General features: G+C 40.1%; 1 protein-coding gene across 1 annotated transcript in view; it reads right to left on the bottom strand.

The window, feature by feature from the left end:
• unc13c (unc-13 homolog C (C. elegans)) overlaps positions 1-25,134 on the bottom strand; it is a gene marked incomplete at both ends in the record, with an annotated part of 91,809 nt that overhangs the window by 24,662 nt on the left and 42,013 nt on the right. Inside the window, 4 exons of the mRNA XM_083994036.1 lie at positions 10,050-10,135; positions 12,291-12,424; positions 20,541-20,669; positions 21,730-21,819. Coding sequence (XP_083850162.1) covers positions 10,050-10,135; positions 12,291-12,424; positions 20,541-20,669; positions 21,730-21,819 — 439 coding nt within the window. The remainder of the gene's footprint in view (positions 1-10,049; positions 10,136-12,290; positions 12,425-20,540; positions 20,670-21,729; positions 21,820-25,134) is intronic.

Below are 25,134 nucleotides of genomic sequence, written 5' to 3'. Positions count from 1 at the left end.
GTATGACAGATCTAGACATTGGTGTCTAGATGGACCTTTATTGTAAAAACCAATACAGAACTACAGCCATAAAATATTGTGTGCTGCATCGTTCCTATCCAGGTTATTTTCTCCTCTTACACAATGCCTGGGGTTTGTTTGACTTGCACAAACAGATTTTAACGGACAACTTTTCACAAATCTCAGGAGCCACAGCAGGAGATTGTTTTAAATTTTACAATGTCCTGTGCATTACAATGACACAATGATCCCAGCACCTTGCAGATATTTTCTGTTGGAGCTGAAGACTAGAAACGGCTGGGATCACTGCTTTCATCTACACCTAACCTTCATGGTCAAAGTGGCTTTGATGGCTGAAATTGCAGAGGGATTTAAGGTTTCACCTGGATTCACCTAGTCAGTCTGTGTCATAGAAGGAGCAGGTGGTTTAAACAGTGTGAATATTGAGTTGAGATTGTTTTACTGCGGAGAGGTCCTGCAGTTATTCTGCTGCAGAGGCTGTGTGATCTGAACAGAGGGCCCACTGTGGCAGTGCCACTTTAATAACAGAGCTGGCACTGCCAGCCAGCTTTAATACGTACAGGGGTGGACAGGACACACACATGCACTACACAATCACAGTTTGTCAACCTTTCTGCCCTGAGCTCTGACTCCACACACTCACTGTCACACACTCACAGTCACACAGTCACCTAAAGGAAGCAGATGGAGGGCAGCTGGGGGACTAAAAAGTTAACATCAGCAGGTGATAGCTTGCTGTATGTGTGTTTGCAGAGTGTGTGTGTGTGTGTTTCATTATATCCACTCACACATTTATCATATACATACTTATCAATGTCACTAAGCATGTTTTTAAGTTTTTTTTGTCTCAATTCAAAGGTTCAGAAGAAGTGTTAATTCCAAGTCTTTCTTTATATATATACATATATATATATATATATATATATATATATATATATATATATATATATATATATATATATATATATATATATAAAATCACATAATGACATAAGGAAAAACAATGAATGAATGAGTGAAGAGTCTTGTCCCTAATTCAGAGATTGCACTAAACTGATATTCATATTGAATATTTTTAAACAAATATCCAGGAAAGGCAGGAGGAGTAGACAACTTTGTCTTACTGTAGATCAGCAGTACTGCATTAACATTAACACATTGAGGTCTATATCATTTAAAGAATGTAATGGTTCATCCAAATATTCTATAACAACACTTGCGAGAGGTTAACAGAGCGATAAGTCCTTGAGAAGCTTCCATCTTTCGTAACTCCTCCGTTTAGGAGTCATAAAGCTGATATCCTCTCTCCCTAGAAAAAAGGAACAGAGGGACTGAATGTGCTTCTTTGCACACTCTGAATAAAAGCAAAAAGATATAATTTTCCACTCACTGGGCCCAATGTGACTGTCTGAATAGAGGAGTAAGTCTGAGCGAAATGAGGCCACAGGGAGCAGTGTTTTAAGATCCCACAACAGAATATACAGACACTGTGAAACTTGTTTTTCTTTTCTTCATAATCCAGAAAAGGGTTTTATTTAATTTCTTTCTCAGAATTCGGAAAAAAGAGATGCATGTGTTTTTCTGTTTAACAAACTGTTAAAGACCGCTCAAACACTTAATTACATGCTGGCGTACCTCCATGTGAATCATTCATTGATGAATTTCACATAGGACTAATAATTTTGTAAGCTTAGGTGTCAGATTTTTTCAAATGGACAATCTGTCATCCTGGAAGGTTAGGCACTTAGTTATTCATGCTGTTTATGCAAATGCAGCCTCTTGAGGCCTCTTTGCAGTGTTACACAGACTGACACGTAAAAAAGAAAAGAAAAAAAGAATGCATTCCACATAATGTGTATATGCGCATGTGCACATTTGAATGTGTGCTATTCTTGTGGAAACAAAAAGCAACAATGTGTTATTTTTCTGACCTTGAAACACGTGTTATCTATTCGTATGGCATGTTTGCGCCCTGCACCCTGTGAATGATGCAAAGGTTTGAGCAGAGGCACAACAATACAGTAGCTGCCTGCAAATGAGATGCCACAAGGTCAGGTATTTGAATTATTCCAAAAACTTGAATTTTGACTGTCAAATGAGAACAGACAGCTGGTGAACAGGACTATATTTACTGCTGTGGAATATGCAAACAAATTATTTAACCTCACCATAAAAAATGCTAAAAAAAAAAAAAAAAAATGATTGTATCAAGAACGCTAGAGAGATTATTCATTAATTATTAGCAGCATATGTCATCCACAACTGCCTGCAAACTGTATGACACCCTTGTCTTTAATTCATTTGACTGACACCTAAACAATCTGCAGTCTCTAGATTGAAGGAGGGATGTGTGAGATCAGCACCGAGCTGTCATAAAGCAATCACACAACTACAGTGCACATCAGTCTGGCCATTGCTTTCTTAGTCTTATACACAAATGTAGGTCTGGTTCATTTGGTGAGACACTTTATTACAGGCCACTGTGATTGGCACAGCTGCTGAACAGATAATGTGACGGGCTGAAAAGATAATGATAAACCATCACACACATTCTATTTATATTCCACTTCAATCCATGCTTTTGCAAATAGCATGTACATGCTCAAATGCACATATATAAACAAAAGTATCAATTGTGCCTGAATGCGCTCTCATTGTCTGTAGACACATAATCTAGCAATAATTATGCTGCTAAAATTGGTCCCTCAAATCTGTGTATACAAGTGTGTATGTGTGCATACAAGTGTGTATGTGTGCATGTGCTTAAGTCTGTGCATTGGTACTTTCATATCCTGGTGTGTGTGTGTGTGTGTGTGTGTGTGTGTGTGTGTGTGTGTGTGTGTGTGTGTGTGTGTGTGTGTGTGTGTGTGTGTATGTGTGTGTGTGTGTGTGTGTGTGTGTGTGTGTGTGTGTGTGTGTGTGTGTGTGTGTGTGTGTGTGTGTGTGTGTGTGTGTGTGTGTGTGTGTGTGTGTGTGTGTGTGTGCATGTGTGAGTGTGTGTGTGCCTCTGTGCCCTGCTGGTGGTAAACAGTGTGGGCTGTCCTGAGGGAGGAGTAGGCTCAAGGTCCCTGGTGAGGATGTCATCTTGTCTGACTCAGCCCACAGGGACTGACAAACGCACTCTCTTCCTCATTGATTTAAATGCCATGGATATTATGACAAACTGCAGTTGCTCACCATCCTCCAATCACCATTTGCTGAGCATACATATGTATATGTATAGGAGCATATGGTTAGGTTTGTTCAAGAAGAAAAAAAAGACTGGGGGAACAGTATAGTAGCCGAGTCCAGTATAGTTTTCTGTGTGACATAATTCATTCATCTTGGCTTCTGACCCAGTTTTGTCAAAAGGCTTCTTAAGCTGTATCACAGGACCTACTGACACAGCTCTGCTATAACACCATAGCCCACAGAGACACTAACTCCTGTTGATGTGACTCAAACACATAATGCATTCGGACAAAGCCAAATTTATGACTCACTAATCTAAGAGTCCACCCTGGTTTAGAATAGAAAACCAACATTGTAGTGTGACTTTTCTGTTACAAATGTAAACTGCAGTTGTTGTTTTTTTATCAACTTTATCAAAACAAATTCACTGAAACAACAAATTGTTCTTCAGGCATTTAGAGGACTCTTGTGTTTGTAAAAAAAAGAGAAGAAAAAAAAACCTCCTGCAGGTAGTTCTGCGTGTACTGATGATGGAGAGGATGTATCAAGTATTTATGAAATACTGTATCTACATAAGTGTAACAGAAATGCACCACCTGCAAGGTCTTGAACATCATGTCGGTGCTTTAGAAACCCTATCAATATAAAAAGAGATCAGTTGTCAGCTGAGGTACAGACAGACAGACAACTAAGAGTGCAGTGTTATTCTGATAACTGCAAAGAGGCATCAGAGACAAACAATTATAGGCTAGCTTATTAAAATCTGCAGCACATATCCTACAGCCATGCCTGAGCACCGTAAACAATGTCTTTCTGTAGAAACACGGCTCCCACTGCTGAAGGTACATTAATTGCAATTCAATTAAAATATTCTGTTGAGTGAAGCTATTCCAGTGAGCTGAAGATGAGTTAATAGGCTGCTGGAGCATTGGATCTTTAATGACATGCTCCAGAGACCATGGGCATTAAACAACCATACTGTGGATATACAGCATGTACTGTGGGACTTCATCACTGAAGTATTCTGAAGTCTGGATGTAGCACTATTTTTTTTTCCCTATCGATAACTCCCTTTGTTACCAGAGAATAGACAAATTACTGTATTGGCATGCAACCTTTGTCAAGGAGCTTGTTTGCAATCTGTCAATGTTTTAATTGAATCTAAATTTTCTGTGTGATAGCTTTAGATTGATTTCTGAAAAATCAAGAATTTTACGATATCATCACAAAAATGATGATAAAAGTGTGAAATAAGGTGACAACCTCAGCAGGTAAAAAAGAAAAAGAAAAAAAAGAGATAGACTCCCATGTTAAAATGCCCAACTTAACTCGTCTATTACAGTATTACTACTTAGGGCTGGCTTCTTTGAGTGTCAGGTGGGTGAACGTATGTTTGCCACAAGCTGGCATACACCACAGTCTGAGCTCCACATGCGCCCCTTCTGCTTTACACAGTTTTGGTTTACCCGGGAGTTCATCAGAGCCAGGTACAAGCAAAGAGGCAACAGCAGGAACTTCTCCACTCTGAGCTTTAAAACCACTCTACCTACCACTCCAAAACCTAGGGGTGACAACAGAGCATCGTTTGGAGTATTTACCATAGGCATTTGAGAATATGTGAATGAGTTTAGCTGCAGCCATTCACCTTCACATCTTTCCTCTCCTTTCCCTGTCTCTAATTTTATCCATTCTGTTTTTGTTCCTCCATCCACCCTCTCTATCGCACTTACTTGCTCTCTCACACATTCAGAGATCCACACTAAGATACTAAAATTAGTAGCATCCATTTCTGCACCAGCACCAAGGGCCTCGGAGCAGGAAGCAGAGGATGCATCAAAGACTTCATTAAGTAATGTGCGCGCGCACGCACACACACACACACACACACACACAGATAGATTCCTCTTTTATTCCTCATTCATTCTCTCTTTTTTACTTGCACAAGTGAGCGCTCGCCCAAATGCACAGACAGAAAAACACAGACCAACAAAGCAGGACATTCTGGCCCGCCTCCTTCAGGGTGTCTCTGTCAGCTGCCCTGCCAGTTCGCTGTGCCTTCTTATGTAAACAGGTCACTGTGAGTTACTTCCGTTTGTCTGGATGAGAAAGAGAAGCAACGACCTCGACTGGCTCAGTATTCCAACCCTCTACCACATCATTATCGCCTTTGACTGTGTAAAAGCACATACATGAATGTATGTGTGCAGAGTGCATACATTACAAATGTGACCTTGCATGCATATAGTATGTATACTACCCATTTGTGAGTTTGTTGCGTTTTAATTGATCATCTCAACAGGCACACGCACATGCACATAGGCATTTGCCAAAGGTGCTTGTCAGTGTGATGGTGGGTACAGGAAGTATCACAGTGGGAAATTAGAGGGTAAAAAACTTCCAAAGTATTACTTCTCCTACAAAATGGATGCAACACATTGAGTCAAATCAGAACTGTCTCACCTTCCCCCAACGTGTAGTCAAGTACAATAAATTGTGGCTCTTCCACTACCAGTTTTTAGACGTGAATGTGCAACCGGAGGAATGTTTTGTGAGTGATCTGTCGAAAGCAGTGAGCTGTTACTAGAGTAATTAAATCCCCTATGGTTTCAATGCTGTGTTTAACAGATAGCCACTCATGTCCCCTTTTGTCTGGAGACACATTTTATACACACACACACACACACACACACCTGATAGGAACTTTCCTCATTTGTCAGGTTATGGTTAGCTTACATTGCACGTATTACTCTGCCTGTCAATGTTATCAATTCTTCATTGAGCATTCATTAATTGCTCTTTGTGTTCTCTGTAAGGAGAGTCCAATGATGCATGAAGCCAAATGTCTTACTGATTGAAAATGTGTATTGTGTATCTGTTATGCAATTTGTTATATTTTCCTTTGATAATTTTGATTTAGATAGATTTATAGAGTGACTAACAAAGAGTCAGTTTATCAACTAAATGGCACGTAAATACACTGGTTACATAACGTAGTGTACTATGGCCAATACATTATGAATAGGCAGATATTAATGCCACAAAAATGCACTAAATTCCCGTATAGAAGATGTTAAATGTGAGCAATATACGGGATCACACATGGAGTTGTCTCTGCTGCCTCATGTAAAGTTTGCCAAGTCCAAACTTGCGCCATCTGTTTTTTTAAATGCATTTTACAGTACAATCTCTGTAGTAAAACATATTATGTGGTTTACAGTCTGCACTGTTCGTTTATGAGCTATCAGACTCTTCTTCATTTAACTACGAGCTTGTCTCCACCAAACCAAACCTAGAACTCCAACAGCCAGCAGGACCAACAAGAAATGAGCAATAATTCATACAAAGTGCTCCTTTGAGGAAGATGACAGTCATGTCCTCCTCCTGGCACGTGTCGCTGTGGGCGGGCAGTGATGTACTGACAAGAGGAGGAAAGAGGAGGAAAAGCAGGGGAAGAGGGTTCAAGCTCAAGGAGCCAGAAAGAGCGGATATGTGACCGAGTGCATCCATGATTCTTGTCTCCTTTTGTCACACGGACACCCTCAGGCAAATCAGACACACATACACACAAACACTCACACTGCCCAAACCTGCTGTGACAGCAGTCAGGAACACCCTAGGTGGTCACATGCCCAGATGCCCCGACTCAGATATGGTCACAAAAAGTCTCTCTGTCTCTATCTGTTTATCGATTGACGTGACTCTGTATATTATCCTTCACACAGTGAAAAAAAGACAAATGATATAAATAGTTTTTCTGCTATCACGAAACTGCGTTGTTTTGTAAAACAGCATTAAAGCCGTGTAATCACTCGAAAATAATAAACCTGTCAGGCGCAGTGTAGTTTCCTTTAGGTTATCATTTATCTGCGATGTCCATCAGTAGTTTATTCAATAAATATGACCACAGGTAGATTTTTGATCTTTACTCCTAAAATTGATTAGGTATCCCCCAAGAGCTACACCTTTTTTGTTAATTATCTAAAAGAAAAATGACATAATTCTAATTAATTTAGCCTCGAACTGACTGTAGTGCATAGCTTTATGCTGATGACACACCATTCTGCCATAAGTGTGAATAAATGCAATGATCCTCCTGCGATAAAATGTGATGAGACTAAAGTCATGCTATTTTGAAGACATGTGAAAAATGACTACTTGCTGCTGAGGACAGTTTCATAGATGAATTCTTTTGGATTGATGATTCTTTGTTCATAGTCATATAACATTCATATTAAAAAGCTGCGGCTGAACCTCAGATTGAGTAAAATAAACACAATTTTCTAACTGTTTTAACTGTTTTCTAAATTGTCTTCTCATAAGGGACATTGGTATTCACCTCTTTTTTGTTTTACACTTGTGTGTAAAGTGCATTGATATATTGTGAAATCACAATATATTAATGCACTTTGATTATGTGAACAATCTGCTGGATTGCGTTACAACACAAAACACATGATAAATAGGTTAATGTTCTTCCAGTGCAAACACAGCGGTGGAAAATACTTTATGAAACAAGGTTGATGGAGACTTTTCTCTTTAGGGCACAGGAAGGCAACAGGGTGCTAACATCCTATTTATGACAGAAAGCAGGGGAGGTCTGAGAAAAAATAACTTCGACAATAACACTAGTGTGAGGAAGACTGATGTTTCCTGACACTTAATACATTTTCAGTAAATATTCCACCAAGGTTTCACTGATAATTTTACAAAACCAGGGTGAATCTTAAAAATTATATAAATATGGAGAAGTGAGAAAAATATATTATGACTAGTGATTTCATATAAATCTCAGCTCACATTATCCACACATGCTGCTTTATAGCTGCTCATTACCTCAGTCCAGGAAGGCACAGTCATGTGTGTACATGATGTACGTGCCAATAAATCTACACCTGTCTCATTAAAATCTGATGCATGGTCAGATTTACGTGCTTAATACTCAATACTATATACTTTTCTAGCTAAAGCTGATTACATTTTACACCCTCTTATATTGCATGTATAGAATCAACATGCTTCTTGCATGAATGTGAGAGTATATCAAGACACTGCAGTATGCAGTTGCCATAGCAACTTGAAATGATTTTGTAAGGAGAAAGCAGCAGGTATATGCTGCAAAGATGAGGTATAAATCATAAATTATATGGTATGGTCTGGACTGTATATGAAAACTGTCCTGAGATAGCTTCTGTAGCTGTAAATGCAGCTGACTCTTTTGGTGCATCTCTGCTTTTTGTCTTAGCCACAGTCTAAGGAGCATTTCCAGTCTGTGACCTCAGTCAGATTGCCCAGTGTCTCTTACCACTTCCTATCTCTCTTGGCTAATTCACCAGAGATGTGCTTTGACTTGGATAAAGCAAGGTCTGTGTGAAAAACTCTGCTGCATCAAGATAAAAGCTAGGCGTGTGGTGCCAGTAAAGGCATCACAAATTTCTGAACATGTGATATTACAAAGTCTGGCTAAAGTCTGAGAATTTGCTAAACTTGAACATTACAGTGTGTGCTGCTGCTGAGCATTAACATCATATTGCATGATCTCTAAGTATTGCAGCTCAAGAATCCTCACTGCTTTATAGCGACATAGTCAAGGCAAACTTCAGAACAAGCATTCACATGAAGCCACAACCCTGGGTGATATCCCACTGAGTCCCTAAGTGCAAACACACTCACAGGCATTTTAACGTTCATTCACAACCTCACTCACATTAATTCCCTTTTGCATTCCACCCACACCCACACCCCTCTCCATATATCCTGATATCCTGTGGGGTTTGATCCAGAAGCCTCCAACCTGAAAAAACCCCAGCTCCTTCAATCAATAACCTCCTGGAGGCTTTTGCAGCCGTTTGGGAGGTGAGCTGGAGAAAAAGGGGGTGGAGACTGAAGTCAAAACCCACGTTATATCTTGGAACATCTGTCTTCCTGCCAGCTGAGCAGATCAGAGATTTATTGCTCGATCACTGCAAATCTCAGCTCTTTGAAAAAAAAAAGGCTATCTGTTGTGGACAAAATCTGTTCTAACCTATTGCAGATTACACAAATGCTTAATGTGAATTACTTTCTTGCGTCTTTTCTGCTTAAATTAAGCGCTACATAACTGCGATGGAATGACTGGTTTACACTCCTCTGTATATAGTGATAGTGAAGGAGGGTGATGGACTATTTTGGTCCATATGGATTGTTAATCAGTTCAGTTCACTTATATGATGCAAAACCTCCCTTTTTATGACTTAATGTTGCACATTGCAGGCAATTCATCCGTCAAACGAGTTATACATGTAACCTCATCAAGGCCTGTTGTATGTCTGTAATCATGCTAGGTTGTGGGGATAAGGCCGCTTAAAAATCATACATCAAAAAGCTTCTCACTAATTGTCAGATACACAACTGTGCCTTAATTGTGAAAACACTTGCACAACACAGGTTACAAAATACCGAAACATGCACTTGCACATCAACAATGTGCCACTGATCCAATGTTAATCTTGATTACAAGACATTCCAGTTTCTCTATAGTGATCAATACAGTGAAATCAGGGAAGTGTAATCTAGATAGGCAGTAGAGCTGACCACAGCCAGACACAGCTGATAAACAACACTGTGATACCAGCCAATAAACATCACTCAGATATGCAAAGGTATAACACAGTAACACTTTAAATGCATCCCTGTGCAGTTATAGAGGAAGGAGAGAGCATCACATCAAACCATGATGAACCTTATCCAAAAGTGTTATCTGTTATTTTGTTCCATCAATCGGTTTATATAATTTATGTTAAGATCTTATTCACTCCCTTACTCGCACACGCACTCACACACCTTCAAGAAGCAATTGTCTTATCAGCAGCATTACTGACCTTCCATTGCATACTTCATATCCAGGGCGAAGAGATTCCACGTCATCTCAGCGCTGATCCTGCCCACGTTCAGCTCCTGTGGAAACCTGGAGGAATTGAGACGGATTCCAATCAAACTCATTTCCGTATAATGACATGCTCGACTGGGTGGCCTGATGGCTCAGCCCAGCCCGAATCTCTAACAAATGACTTAACAGATGTGCAAAAAGACATGGTTGGTGGATCTCCTAATCTAATAATCCCCCATTATTTCCTAACCTGGTTGAGTAAGGGCGGAATGGGACACACATACCCGTGGGATTGAAGATGAGGGAAAAACGTACAGGGAGGGAAATGACAAAGTGGAGGAAGGAGACAGAGGGTGGCAACCTATTTGGCAAGTAATCTACTTTTTTGAATACCTATAGATTTTCAGTCAAAGCCTGAATGTGAGATGTCGATTGTTTAATTATCCGTATCTTCAGACAGTGATGGGAGGACATTTATAGATGACAGGGAGAAAGTTCAATTTATCTGGAAATGTTTTACTTTCGCGGGAGACCGCCCTGTTTTTTCAACAACAGATTAATTTGTCCACCAATTTCTATTGAAGTTAGAATCATCTGCTCAGCTGGGACACTCCTGCAACAGACAAAGCCCAAGTGTGCGTGCGCGTACACACACAGACACACAAACACACACACTCTTTTGTCTCCAAATGCTGGTGTATCCTTTTGTGAAGCAAAGAAACAAACACTGAGACGAGGAGGTGGATTTGTGCTTCCAGTCACTACTGGAGAAGAAAAACAGAATCTCAGAAACAATTGCATCTTCTTTCATCTGTATTGCTCTGAGAATCTCCCTCTCCTGTTATTCTCTGGTTATCCCTCAGCCCTGCAACGCACCCACATGCTGTACTGTAGGCAAGGCAGACAATGAAAACCCTTTATAGCAAAAAATGAATGTAACATCTTGTGCCACTGTACATGCCTAACCCTAACCCTATTTGGTGATATTACTGATGCTGTGCAGTATTTCTGGAAGTGGTCTTTGAAGAAGCTTCTTATCTTAATTAAAAACAGCTGATACTTCTAATTAAAAATACATTTTGTGGATCAGTTTATTGTCTTGAAAACATTCAGGCTAGATTACCCATGTAACTATTCTGAGCACAGAGCAACAGACTAATATTTTCTTTTTCCCACTGGCACCAGCTCCTCTTATTTAAAAGCAACAGGTCCATTCTTGGATTTATGGTGAAACAACATGAGAGTTGCTGTCACTCTGGAAGTTGACCAGAGGAATGTGGAGGAAATGCACATGAATATTGCACATCTATCATTAGACAGTGTAGGAGAGAAAGCTCAGGGCATAAACAGAGTCTTAATAAGCATCATAAATCAGCAAGAGGGAGGAGAGGAGAGAAGAGGAGAAGAAAGGGGGAGGCTAAAGTGTGAGAGGATATGTATGAGTGAGACATCGTATTTCTTCTAAGGCAAGCTCCACTCCATTTTCTTCAGGTTTCACAATTTATTTGATTTTATTAACCAAATCATCTAAAGGGCACAAACACAAACATCTTGCAGCTCTCTCAGCACCACCAACCAAACAGCCCTCTGTCCCCCTTTGTTTTTCGACCCACAAATCTCTACGCTGTTATGTAATTCAGCAACACTGTGTTCCCCTTTGATGCATCTGTACTCTGGCTCACCATGCAAACAAAGTATTTTTCATCGCTGGCTTCTCTGGCTGCCTCACAGCTTTCTTGTGCAACACTGCTCCCATTCTTGTCTCAAAAATTACAGAAAACATTTTCACATTATACTGAAGCAAATGGAAGGACCCTTATCTTTTCCCTTACATCCTCAAAAATTAATATGAGGTGATTATTTAGGACGGATTTCTCTTCCTCATCTATATAATCCTCTGTGCTGAATAATGAAGCCAAAATTGACCTTAATTTAGCCAAATAAACAATTAAACACAATAAAAATAACAGCTATTGAAAAAGTAATTTAAAGTTAATCTGCATATGGCTATTCAACCTGCAAGCTATTACTTTCACAACAACACACTCACGTACATGTCCTATACAATACATTTTAGAGTGAAAACTCTTCTATATCACTCACTCAGCTCAGCGTTTAACAATTTAACAAGTAGATCCACTGGCAAATTATAGTTATATTAAAACATTATGATGTGTTTCTTGTTGTACTTTCTTGGCAAAGAGCATGCATGGTGTAAAAAAGAAGTACATACTGGTTTATGACTGGGGTGTAAGCTGTCCGGTCTTCATCTATTACGGACACCATGAGAGTGATGAGCTTTGGCCAGAAGTCCAGGTTCTTTATTGATGGACCCTGCTCCTCACGGGGAAGGTCCTGCTTCCGGCTCTGTGGAGAAGGAATTTAATACAACTGGAATAAGAAAAGGAAAGCAAAACGAAGACAAATGTCACACTTTTTTCATGAATAAATAAAACCCTTTGTGATGATAATTAGTAGCTGCAGTCTTCAGCGATACTTATTCTGTGTCTTTACATTTATCATTATCTGAAATCACTGTTTGAGTCCTCCATCCCCCCTTAGGATTCAAATGATCTTCACATACATCAAGAATTTGAAGGAAATGGTGAATGAATGTAATTCAGTGTTACTGTTTACATTTCATCAATACCAGCCACGTTGTTCACTGCTCTGCTGATGTATTGCTAATTCAGACACAACATTTCCTGCTACTCCTAGTTAACAGTGAGGATTTGTGTCCCTCACCAACCAGTCAGGCTGCAGGAAATACGGCCACAATCTCCCCTTCTGGTCTGAGTTAATGGCCAGAAAATTGCTTTTCCCGAAAATTATGATGTCACAGTAAATTTGACCTTTGACCTTTTGGATATAATTTGTCACTACCTCATCATTTTAATCTATTTCTGTTATTCCATGTGCTCACATTTATGAGATCACAGTCCTTGACCCTTGGCCTTTGACATTCAAATCTGGTCATCTGGTCAACTGGTCATCCTTGATTCAAAGTGAGGGTTGGTGGCAAATATAAAGTGAGATCACAGTCTGGTCCTGGAATATTTGTCTCTAAGCTAAACCCTGTGCAGAAAAGTAAGAAATAATACATAAATAAATAAAACAAAAAAGTGGTCCGTGTTTTTTTTTTTTTTTTTTTACTGCTTTTTGAAGGTGGAATCTGTTGATGCACAGTGTAAATACGATTCCAAGAGATTTTATCATATGCCCACTCCCACCATTAATGGATAGAAGTAGTAATTTGTGGTCAGATTCTGTTATAAGAGATTGAAGTACATTTTGGGCACTTGGTTAATCCAAGTGAACAAAATGAAAAGGACCCATGGGTCTCTCCTTGAAAAAGGCTTGATAAAAACTGATTCACTTTCTTGGATTAATTTACGCCTTTTTAAATTTACTGCTCCTGGACTTTCAAGCAATAATCCTTCAAGTAGAATAGCCTGGCAAGTCATTGCATCAAAATAATTGTGTTTACCTGTTAACTAGTTTCCTGCTATACCTCTTCTACATGTGTCATCTGAACGTCACAATAGCATTGCAGACGCCACAGAAATTCAAGGCCTTCAACAACTTCAACTGCTCTACATGTCTTGTATTTTCTATAAACTACTCATTCAGGGTACTGCATAGTCTGTTGAAAGCTTTTTCAAGCTTTGTAAAATCTGGGGAAATAACCGAAAATTAACCTGATTTTCTTGTCTGTCATTTCTAGGCTTGGAAATTAAAAACCATGAGGCTGTGAATCATGGTGTGTCCATGTAGGAATTCTCTGACAAGCAGATGCCACTATTTGGTTGACATTACACATGGGAGGTGAGATTGCATTGTTGGAGGATTAAATGTCCAAGAATTTAAAAAGTCAGGATTTTTTTTTTTCGGTGGGTACCGATACTTTTATGTAAACTAGACTCACCTGTTAAGTGGCCGATGTTTTAAGTGTGATTAAAATGTAGATACTATTGAAGTCGAAAACCCCCTGCAGCTCCTACAAGTTCAAAGTAAGACCCACTGTAGTCCCTACACACACACACACAACTCTGCTCATGTCACAGTAATCTGTTTGTACAGTAATGAGGGTTTGGGAACAGTGAAGATAAAACTTGTGTTCCCTTTCTGTCTGAATGCTCAGGGAGGATGAAGCAAGGCCTCCTCCAAAACTGGTAAGAACACAGTCCTGACTTCAGGCAGTCGATTGTTACATTACGCTCAATTTATCCCGTGCAGTTGCCAAACATTGTCAACATATTTTTCTCCACGTTTCAGGTGTGGGAGGTGGACATCTGCATGAAGATGAGGGGTGTTGAGTTTGAAGCCAGAAGGCTGCTCAACTCATCAGAGACCATCCCTCCACAGTTTCAGTGAGTCATATTTGACACTCATTTATTATCAGTTACAGTGCACTGGCTGTGATGTTTCTATGCTTTTGTCAAATGCTTTTAAAACTACCTTAGACACTTGTATTATAGGTTGTCGTAATTAGCATTAGAATTCCATTTATGGCCAAAACCATGTTTTTACGTCAGTCCAAGTGAATTTTTCTGCCAAACTTAGAAAAAAAAAAACCCCACTTCACTGAGATGTTGCAAAAAATATTACCGATACCGAATTTAGGGACCTGTAGTTCAGGGCGTTGCAAAATCAGTCTTACATTGTGTTAATAAATAAATTCAAAGTATTAAAAATGTTACAACTCTTCAGTCATTTAGATGTGGGTGTGTGTCAGAGTGTTGCTATCCCGAGGTGAAAGGTGCTGAATCTAAAACCACACTGACTCGACCATCTGTTCCCCCCACACTGAGTGCGACCACACTGATCCACCAGTCAGCAAGTAACTGTCACAGTCTTTCACTCTGTCATACACACACACACACACACACACACACACACACACACACACACACACACACACACACACACACACACACACACACACACACACACACACACACACACACACACACACACACGAAACTGAGGGAGTATGGTGGAGCAGACTAAACCATACTAAAATATATGTATCATACACAGGCATGATTACATGCTAATGTATGGATACTGACAGTAACAAATATAATCTTGTGGACTGTGGACTGTGGGGACCCACCTTCCCCAAAGAAAGGGTGTAACACCATTTCTCATTAGTGTATGTAATTCGGACTGGAGAAAAACGTATTTCTGATGAATAGAAAATTGCGTTAAAAATGAAACATGTTCAAATCAGTTCTTGAATAATTCAGGCTGAATTATTTATCAACCCTCTGCATATTGACTTTGGCACAGCACACAGAAGAGACGTTTAGGGAGAGCTGGGGAAATGAAAATGCAACACGGTTCCATTTATCCTCAATACAGTCTTCAGAATCTAATCAATTCCTACAATAATCAACTACAGTCCAATGATGTTGATTCTTGGTTTAAATATCTGGTAATGCACATCATACTGTATAATGCTGTTGCATGTCTTGAAAATGCTGCAGCTGAAGGAGCTACAGAATTTAATCTCATGGGAACAAGAACCACTGATAGGGCTTACGGCTGATTCTGTGACAGCTGATCATGTGAACCCAGGGTTCACGGCTTTAATCATCTGCAAAGGGGCTGCAAAAGTTAAGTCTATCATCTTATGTGCCATAGTCATGAAAGGGATTACTGTTAATTCATCAAAGGCTCACAACTTTCTGATTTGCATTTGCTGTTAATATTTGCCATATAGCAAGACATGGAAAAAGCAAGCAAGGGTTTTCAGTACAGAGGCAACAGGAAGACAGTCTGGACTTCATGAGAAACAGAACCTGGAGTCAATGACTGTACAGGGCACTGGATGCATGTGCAAATGTCTCTAACGGAAAGGATAATCTACAGTAACTGCTGGAGAAGTGAAGCAGCACTGCTCCGTGTGATCATAAATTAAGACAATCGACCTCAAAGACAGATCTGCCTGGACCATAAATCATACAATTCAGAATACTGAAAGATTAACAAGTGATTACTAGTGAAAAGAAAATGAGCAATTTATGAGTTTAGATCAAAGATGTAGGAAATAGTCCTACAATCCATTTTGGCCCCTAACTCATAGTTTATGAAATTAGAATTAGTGACACATACAGTACTTCAAAGAGAAAAGCCTGGTGCGAAAGGCGTGGGCCATCAGGGGGGAGATCTGCAGTGAGGTAAATTTCTGTTAAATTGGAGACATGAATAATGAAACAAAAATGTCTCTGCAGGAGGTGAGTCAGCTATGCAAAACCTGCCTGTGCGTGTGTGTGTGTGTGTGTGCACACGTGCATAACTATATGCATGTATGAAGGACAATGAAGGTTGTGTCATCCCTCCTGGATTAGATGCAGTATGCATCCCCAGTAAAACACAGTGTAGACTAACTTTCCTTATCGGTATTCACCTCAAGTAGATGCAAACACATTGTTAAAGGTGATTAAGTGGCCTGCTGTTTTTTTACAGTCACAACACACCCATGGGCTCTGCTCTTAGCCGTTCTTGGGGGTGAATACTGTACAGTGCTTCCGCTACTACCAGTACACAAAGTGATGGGGCGGCAAAAGCAGAAATATTCATAGCAGCGTATCTCTCCTCTGGAGGATAGTTAGTGGTTTATGTTTATTGTTCGGCAGTTTCGGTCTCTGTGTGGGGGGAATCAACATTAGCATACGACCGGCTCCTCATCAATTCTCACATTGTGACACAAATTACAGAGTCTCTGATTGAAGGAAGCTCTCAGAGGATGTGATCAAATTCCCTCGAGAAAGAGGCTAGGGCAGAACTGGAGCTGTGGCACTGCTCTTCAAGACACAGTAAAAATCGGTTGTATGTGTAAATATTGTCCTTTATGTATGGGAAAATGCACTAAAAGACACATATTCTGCAAATAAACATGTTCTTCAAACACAGTTTAATCAACCACTTGGGTAATGTGGGCAAATATGAGATGATGTTAGTGAGAGAGCTCCTTATCAATCAATTTGAACTGCTTGCTCAGGAACAAGTGGCATTGACTTCGAGCTCAGTGGATCCCTGCCTGTGCGCGTGTCATAGATCACCAACCAAACCAGATTGCTTCTACTTAAGAATAAATCTTTGCATAATGCACATATATTTACATAGCTTTCATAGATTCATGTGCATGTTAGCGGGCTTTTCTGATGCGTTTACTGTACTGCTGCTCCACATTCCTTCACATTGGATGAGTCAAAAGTTTGCCCCTTTTTCTTTTTTTTTGTTGTTTTATTTTTCCCTAGATTCCATTGACCTCTTTCCATTTCTCCTTCTATTGGCTTTTCAACATCCTTCCTCTCCTGTTGGGATTTCAGAAACTGTTAAGCTAGATTCTCTCTGCCTTAACCCACCCCCACAGTCACTTTATGCCTAGGCAGAATAGAGAGCTTTGTTGTTATGTTATGCAAGATGCCTCGTCGTGGCTGGTATATTTCTCCGCCTGCCTGACCACCGTGTCAGTTGTTCTGTCGCCGCACTCAGTCACTGTTAGCAACTGGAGAATTGGGGTCTGAAATGTGTTCTTTCCTCTGAGTCAAAGGCTACCAATGTGTGTGAACGTAATAATTTATAGCCACAGCGAGGTTTGCTTTGGGGTGAAGCTGATGTCTTTTTCTTCTGCCTGGGAGGAAACACTGATGGAGAGGCTGTCTACTGTGAAACTGTGGTGGACGAAGATGTAATTAGGGAAAGTGTCTATCTCTCCGGTTTGGTAATTGCTTACAACCCCTAAGGCTGTTTAAACAAAGGAAGCTTATTATTCAACTTTTGAGCGGATTGGACCTTATTACGACCTAAAAAGACATTATCTTCTGTGGTGTGGAGGCCATTCTCTTTGGGAAGTAAACCATAAAATAATCAGGCAGAGCTGCATGTCACCTGATTATTTACTCAGACACAAGCATGTGAATATCTTCATGAGTTCAAAGCAGAGGAGTATAATCCAGGACTGGGTGATGCTGTTTCATAAGTGTAATAATAACATGAAAAACAACATTAATGATAACTGAGACGTTGAGTTCTCAATTGAGCGAGCACATGAAAACATGCCTTCAGCTGCTCATGACACCCTCGTAATACAAGTTTATGTTTTTTTTCCAGCTAATTTTCTGTGCTCACGCAATATCCATCCAGACAGTTAAGAGCCAAAAATTCCCTAAACAACAGAGATGGTAATTTACATCAGAGCTGCTTGATGCTTGGTGGCTTTTATATACGTCTCTTTATGGTGGACTCTTCTTTTCCTCGAAGGTTGAAGTCCTTCATGCAAAGTTTACAATAGAGATGGTGTACAAGTTTTACTGTCTAGTAAACGTCAGTCATGATATATGGGCTATTGATTTCCAGCCCTGCTGGATTGAATTTATATTTTCCTGGCATTGTCACACATCAATGCAAAAACACAGTAAAGTTGAAAGGGAAAGTGTGATGTCAGATTTATGGCAGGCTGAAGGTGAAAGTATATGAACAAATCAGGTGAGACAGGAGATATTACCTTCTAGCAACTTGCAGAAAGATTTGAGAAAAGACAAATTGACAAACTGATTAGAGGTGACCCTGGAGTAATAAGCTTATTCAATATAAATTACTTTTTTGGGAATACCTGTAATTAAAGGCATATTTTAAGGTGTTCTTCTAGTCTCTTATGAGGTATGTCAGCAAGCTGCAGCAGCAACCCAAAACAGCTTAAAGTTTGCAATGGTGCAAGGAGTAAGTTAATTAAGACTCAATTTAGCATCAGTTATCTAGTTTATGCTGCTGATCTGCCCAGCTCATTACTGCATTTTGAGTTGCTGGTTTGTAGATTAAATGTGACAGTATGAATCCACACAGCAGGTATGCTGTGAGTTGTGCTCATTAAGGCTTCAGCTCACACTGTGTTTACTCATCAAATCAAGACTCACAATTGCAGAAAGTGTATTTTTCTTGATACAAGAAGTTTATGATGAACAATGAAAACACTGATCTTTCTGCTTTTTTAACATTATTTCCATTACATTGTGTGTAATCCATAAAAATAAAAATGATCTTGGTTAAAACGGTCTTGACCATTATATTTGTTGTTTATATTTGTGAGCAACTGAGCATTGCTCTCAATGGGGCAGCAGTCTGCTGGGTTATGACTTTCAAGCTCAGGGAAGCCATAAAGACAATGGCCATAATGACAGAAACAAAACAAAAGTAAAGCTGAACAGGTGGCAGATAAACATCACTAAAACTAAGACAAACATACTTATTTCTAAAATGGCTTCTTGCAGGATGTTGTTTCTTTTCTTCTTTTTTTTGCAACGCACATTTTAAAAACCTGATGTGAATCCTGATGTGAAAGTAAAACAACCCTCACAGCAGAGCCTCTCTCCCTGTTCTTCTATGGAAAAAAAAGTGAGGCTATCTGATTGGTCGTTTTGAGGGATGGAAGTTTTCACCATGCAGAACCATGCAGGCAGCTGCCCTTATCGTGATTCAACTCTAACAATGTGCACCCTAAATTAATGCACAAACCGAAACAGTAACTCCTATGGCTCCTATGACCAGCAGCATTCCTTAGCTCTGGTTGTGAATGTTTTAATTTCATGGTTTTGTTGTGCAAGATAACATTAAATCCAACTGAGGAATCATTAACAGGGTTTTTCTATTGAGGGGGGATGGTTGTGCTCAGTTGTGTCACAACCAGTCAAGGTGCATTGGCATACAATGAGTGTTTTTCCACTGCGCCACACAGCAAGGTAAGGTGTTGCAAGTGTGCTTCCCGCAAACCACAGCAGATGCTTGTCACCTGCAGCCCTTTTCAGCTCACTGTGGCTGTTTCCGCTTCTGCTGTTCCTCCCCTGCAATATTTAAATATATATTCCTCATCACCGTCATATCTGGCTGAGTTGTCCTTCTAACTCAGTGATAAGATAAAATAAAAAACACTCCCATTGGAGTGCCCATGTAGAAATTGTTTGGTTTGCATCAGCAGTAATTTGATACATATTCTTTACAACTGAAAGCAATCAGCAAAATAAAGCTAATATGTGAAACTGATGATGATGATGCTAAACTCCAAACTAGAGATTCAGGTAAAAGACAGCAACCAAGAACTGAACACAGAGTTAAACAATAAAACCTGCTCTCTGGTCACACTGCTGCACACACCAGTAGGAGACTGAGACTCCAGGCTGGTTGTCATCAGTAAGGCTGCCTTACAGGACGCCAGCAGCACAGCCCAGCACAGCTAACACCTGTAATTAATGGCTGTATATGTGGATATGCATGAAATCATGGTGTGGCTGATATTAAACCGACACAGGCTCATGGAAAAAACCCTACAAATGCTGAAGGAATAGAGATCTCAAGATTTTGGCAGCTGTTTGCTCTGCGCAGGACATGTGACCTGCCACTGTGGAGGATGGATGTTTACTCTTGTGAACGGAAAAAGCTGATAAGCAGTAATAGTCAAACAAATTTGGAAGCTGTTCACCTGATCGAGGAGTTGATTGTAGAGCTCATGACAGTTGTCAAAGATGTATTTGTATGTGGAGTCCAGGCAAGCCTTCACACAATCCTTCACCACCATGCTGGCTCTGGGTGGACTCTGCAGCTCTTGTACCTACACAGATACAAATATACATGCTTGATTAAAATGTATGCTTTCAGGGTTAGGTGTTCTCCTGGGCTGATCTGTCTCAGAAAAACAAATCGATTGCAACTACTTTATCTTAAATGCATTTCTATGTATATAACCCTCCAGGAGTGGAGTGATAATCTAATGATATTATATTACATGTTTAAAGTATTAATAAAAAAAGATATAACTTGATGATGTAAAAAGGGCTACCTACTCGCATCCATTATGTATAAGATAAATGACATGAGGCCAGACTGGCATTGAGGTGCATGTTCAGTATATTCTATACTACACATTCACTGTAGCTCCTGTGTGTGAGCAGTGGTGCATGTACACAGTAAAGCCCAGCATGGGCATGGCACAGAGTGAAAGCTTTAGTAACCTAAAGTGACAGTTTTCATTCCTTTGCTCACAGCTGCCATCTTAGCTATGCCTCAGTGCTCCAGTGCTACACCCCCACTCCCGCCAAAAGAACTGAATGGAGTGGGAGACATGTCGGCATACTGTTTGTGGAGAGGAAACAAGACAGAGCTGGAAGCATTTTGAACATGGAGGCTTACTGTAATATGCAGGTCAACACACATTACACAAACACAACCCCAATGCATAGGGATTGCGGTTGAAAAATTGTGCAACAATAAATCATTTAGATTTAAATGGTAAGTTGTGTTGGGACAAATGAGTTCTCAAGAATTATGGGTCTTGATTGATTTCACATATAGCAAACGTGGCTAAAATCAATCTGGGTTTATGTTTATAAATGAATGTTTATACATTTTACAGTCTGGACCTTGTATTAAAGGTTTCCGTCACTTAGTCAAGGGCACCTCGATGCTGTGGTAAAAGTTTATGACTGGCATGTATTTTAGCGACACAAAGGTTACCTACTGTTGTGCTCTCTCATCATTTTTTGCAATGTTTGTGTTTCTTTCAATCGTTCTGAAATTGAGTGTCGTATTCTACTGCTGCCCTTCAAATTGTTTCCAGCCCAAACAAGCAACTCTCCCTCTCTCTTTCTATTACACTCATACACACAAGCTACCTTCATCCTGAAGAAGGTGATGCTGGTCAGCAGATCAACAGTAGACTTCAGATCTTGGAGTCTTTCTGGGTTTCCTGCAGGGAAATTATCCTGGAGTGAGAGAGACAGAGAGGGGAAAATAACATGAAGAGAGATGGACATCTCATTGAAAGCAGCCCTCTCACGTCACAAGCCCACACCCACCCACCCGCTACCACCCCTGACTCCCCACATCACATCGCTTAGGCCAAAACATTGAAATTGATTACAGAGCGACGCCCAGCAATCATAACGAAATGACTGTCTGTCTAATCGTTTAGTGGACATGGGAGGTCTCTGCTGATGAAAACCGCTATTTCAGGGCCATGAAGTCATCAGGCAGTGCACAGCACCGTGACGGGGAGCATATAAAGTCCTGACAGCCCTGAGGAAAGGCATCACCGCCCCATACATTATCCTATTTCTCCAACTCTTTCAGTCCTCTAATAAAATTCTTCTTGTTTTCTAGCCCTTCTCTACCTTGTCAATAAAAGCACACAAGAGATTCAGGAAATGAAGCCAAATCTTCACAGCAACCTGTGGGCTTGACAGCACAAGAGTGGAGAGCTCTGTCAAGGCCGATCAGCAGAAGCCTCACATCTTCTGAATGTGAGCAGCTTTTTTTGTTTTGTTATGTGTTTGTTTGACATATGATTGAAGATAATGATCGAGTTAAAAACAAACAACAACCACAAAACAGGAGCAGGACTTTTCAAAAATAATTGTCCAACACAAACCGGTAACTGGTCTTCAAAGCTAACCAACAGAGTGGAAACAAATGCAGATGGCCCACTAATGCCTCACAGACAGTCAGCTGTCTACTGAGAGCTTACAGTCTATTTCTCTAGACACAGAATTATGAGGAATAGTCTAGTTTAGAGGTGAAAGTGTAGGCCCCAATAAAAACATGCTTAGCTGCCTCCAGGCAAACAAGCTTGACAAGCATCTTGCGCAGGCAAAAGTGGACCAGTTAAACTATATTTAGCTGCTGATGGTGAAATAAGACAGCAGCCAGTTTGCATCACAAACAGTAGTTATTGGGGTATTTCATCATGTGTTTTCAGCTTAAAGATTAAATTCATCTAAAATTTGGAAATGTTTAAGAAACCTGAGGATCGTGACTCATCCAGATGCCTTTTCACAGAAATCCTTCAGCTACGGTACTGACACCTGTCTCACTCACAGCATGGAGCCCATAAGAGCCATCAGTCACTCACTACCCTTTCCCTCTCTGCTGACAATGACATTTCTCTACAATAACCTGAGCCTCATGTGTGTTTAGCCTTCAGACACAAGAGAAACAATCAGTCCCCTTTGGATGTTGTACTGTAGCCCCCACTGCAACATTGAACGCTGCTGTCTGCACAGACCCTGAAATCACAGTGCTCGAACAGTTATTGCAATAGTTCAAAATGTCTTTTATTTGCCTATTTTGTTTATAGGAATTTGATATTTTATTGGGTGAAACCAATTAAGAATGCAATGTGATTTTGCTGCTAAAAAGTAATTCTGAAAAATGAAGTCAGCTAATCCATTAAAGCACCTGCACCCCTGAAGTAATGTCCAACTAATCTGAGCTCTCTTGCGTTTCCAGTAGAAGCACTGACACCTCGATCAGAGAGCTGAAATGTGCAATTATCACTACTGCTAGTCTGCCTTCCAGTGATAGTGGAGGTGTGATCCACTGTTTGACTAAAATGAACACAATAAAATGTTATATCATTTTCTATACATTTAAATGGACAAATACTTCACAGTGTAGCCTTATCCAGTCTGTTAATTAACATGAAAAAGGCAATCCAGCTGTACAATTATGATGATTGAAGTTGAGGTAAGTCAAGTGTTCACCGACTCTGTGGCTGCTGGGTTCCTCACAAAAACCAAATGTCTACTTACAAAATGTTATGATCTCATCAACCAATTCAATTTCATATTTGACAGCCTCTTTTGATTGCAAATGGTAAGGGTTCACAAAGGAGTATTCACTGTTAAATTTGTGATATTTTAAACTGATGCACAGCTTGTACTTGTGAACTGAATGTACTGTAAAATGTAATTCAGCCTTTCTCCATTGCTACAAATAAAAAAGCCTACAGTAAGTCCCTCGATGTAGAAATAACTGCTCTCAAGGTTAGCTGTTTCTATAGAAGCAGCAACAAGAGTGTATAGAGCTGTGACTGGCTCTTACAGCTACTATGTCTGAGTATACAAAGACCAGTAATAACTCCAACTTCATCAGCAGAAGACTAAAGGAAAGAGGGACAGATTTATTACAGGCGGGCATACTAAAGAAACAAAGTATCCATCTCTGCGCCAAAAGTAGAGACAACATCAGCACTGCTGTCCAAAGATGACAGAAAGTCCATTATAAGATGGGAAGAAGACTGAGTGATGCTGATGAGCTTTTCCTTCTTTGTCGTCTACACTGAATACTTTGTGGGACCAGTGCCTACTCTGAGTGCTGAACTCAAAAAGTAACTGCTTTTATCATCAAATTAAAGAAAGGTCAGCAATGGTACATGAAACCCACTCCAATTAACTACAGTATCCAGCTTCTTATAGGGCATAGCCTACAGAAAGTGAGAGTATTTCTGATCGGTCAACATGTAGTACTCCACATTGAATCAAGTGACAGTGACACACACACACTGTTGTCAATGTGTTTGAGAAGCAAGGGAAGTTAAGTTTGTATGTATTTTTAATTGTTTGCCAGGATAATTCTTTAAAGATTTCCAGCATCATGTTTCAAAATTCATTTTTCTCTTGTCTGTGAAAAAGAGAAAAAAAGAAAAGAAAAAGTTCTGCAAGTCCACTCCTAACTATTGCTACAGACAGCGCTAATCCTTGAGCATTAGATACTGTGCTAGAGGAGATTGACAGACAGACGAAACTTGCCATTGCTTGCTAATTAACCCAGTCAGTTAACACCTGACATAAAGATGCATCTCCACATGCATCTTAAAGCAGAAGTAAGTGGTCCGGTCGTTTTCGCTAATGCTGCGTTCCAGGCAGGCTTTTGAAATCGTAAATTACAGCTTCAAGTCACAACTTACGACTTTGTAGCGTTCCAGGCAACCCACTCGTGTTTTTCCGACCTGTTTTACCGGTGAAAGTCACTATAACGGCCACTCGTAACTTCCGACCGGTGAACTCGTACCAGATCGAACTGGTACGACTTCACGGTCGGAAAAACACGAGTTTCCTTGAACGCACCATAACAGTCCTCGTCCCTACGTCGCCACATTCACGGCGTTCCTTGGCTGCACCACACAGCCCTGCATGCCGTTCTCTCTCCTCATTGGATAAAAACTGTAGGATACGATAAATGTTTTCTCCTCGGCTCAGAGCAGAGCAGAGTGACTGACAGACCCGTGTTTCAGACCAAAC

This window comes from Trachurus trachurus (genome assembly GCF_905171665.1).
Source record: "Trachurus trachurus genome assembly, chromosome: 3".
Classification (NCBI taxonomy): domain Eukaryota; kingdom Metazoa; phylum Chordata; class Actinopteri; order Carangiformes; family Carangidae; genus Trachurus; species Trachurus trachurus.
This window is presented reverse-complemented; position numbering and strand designations above follow the sequence as displayed.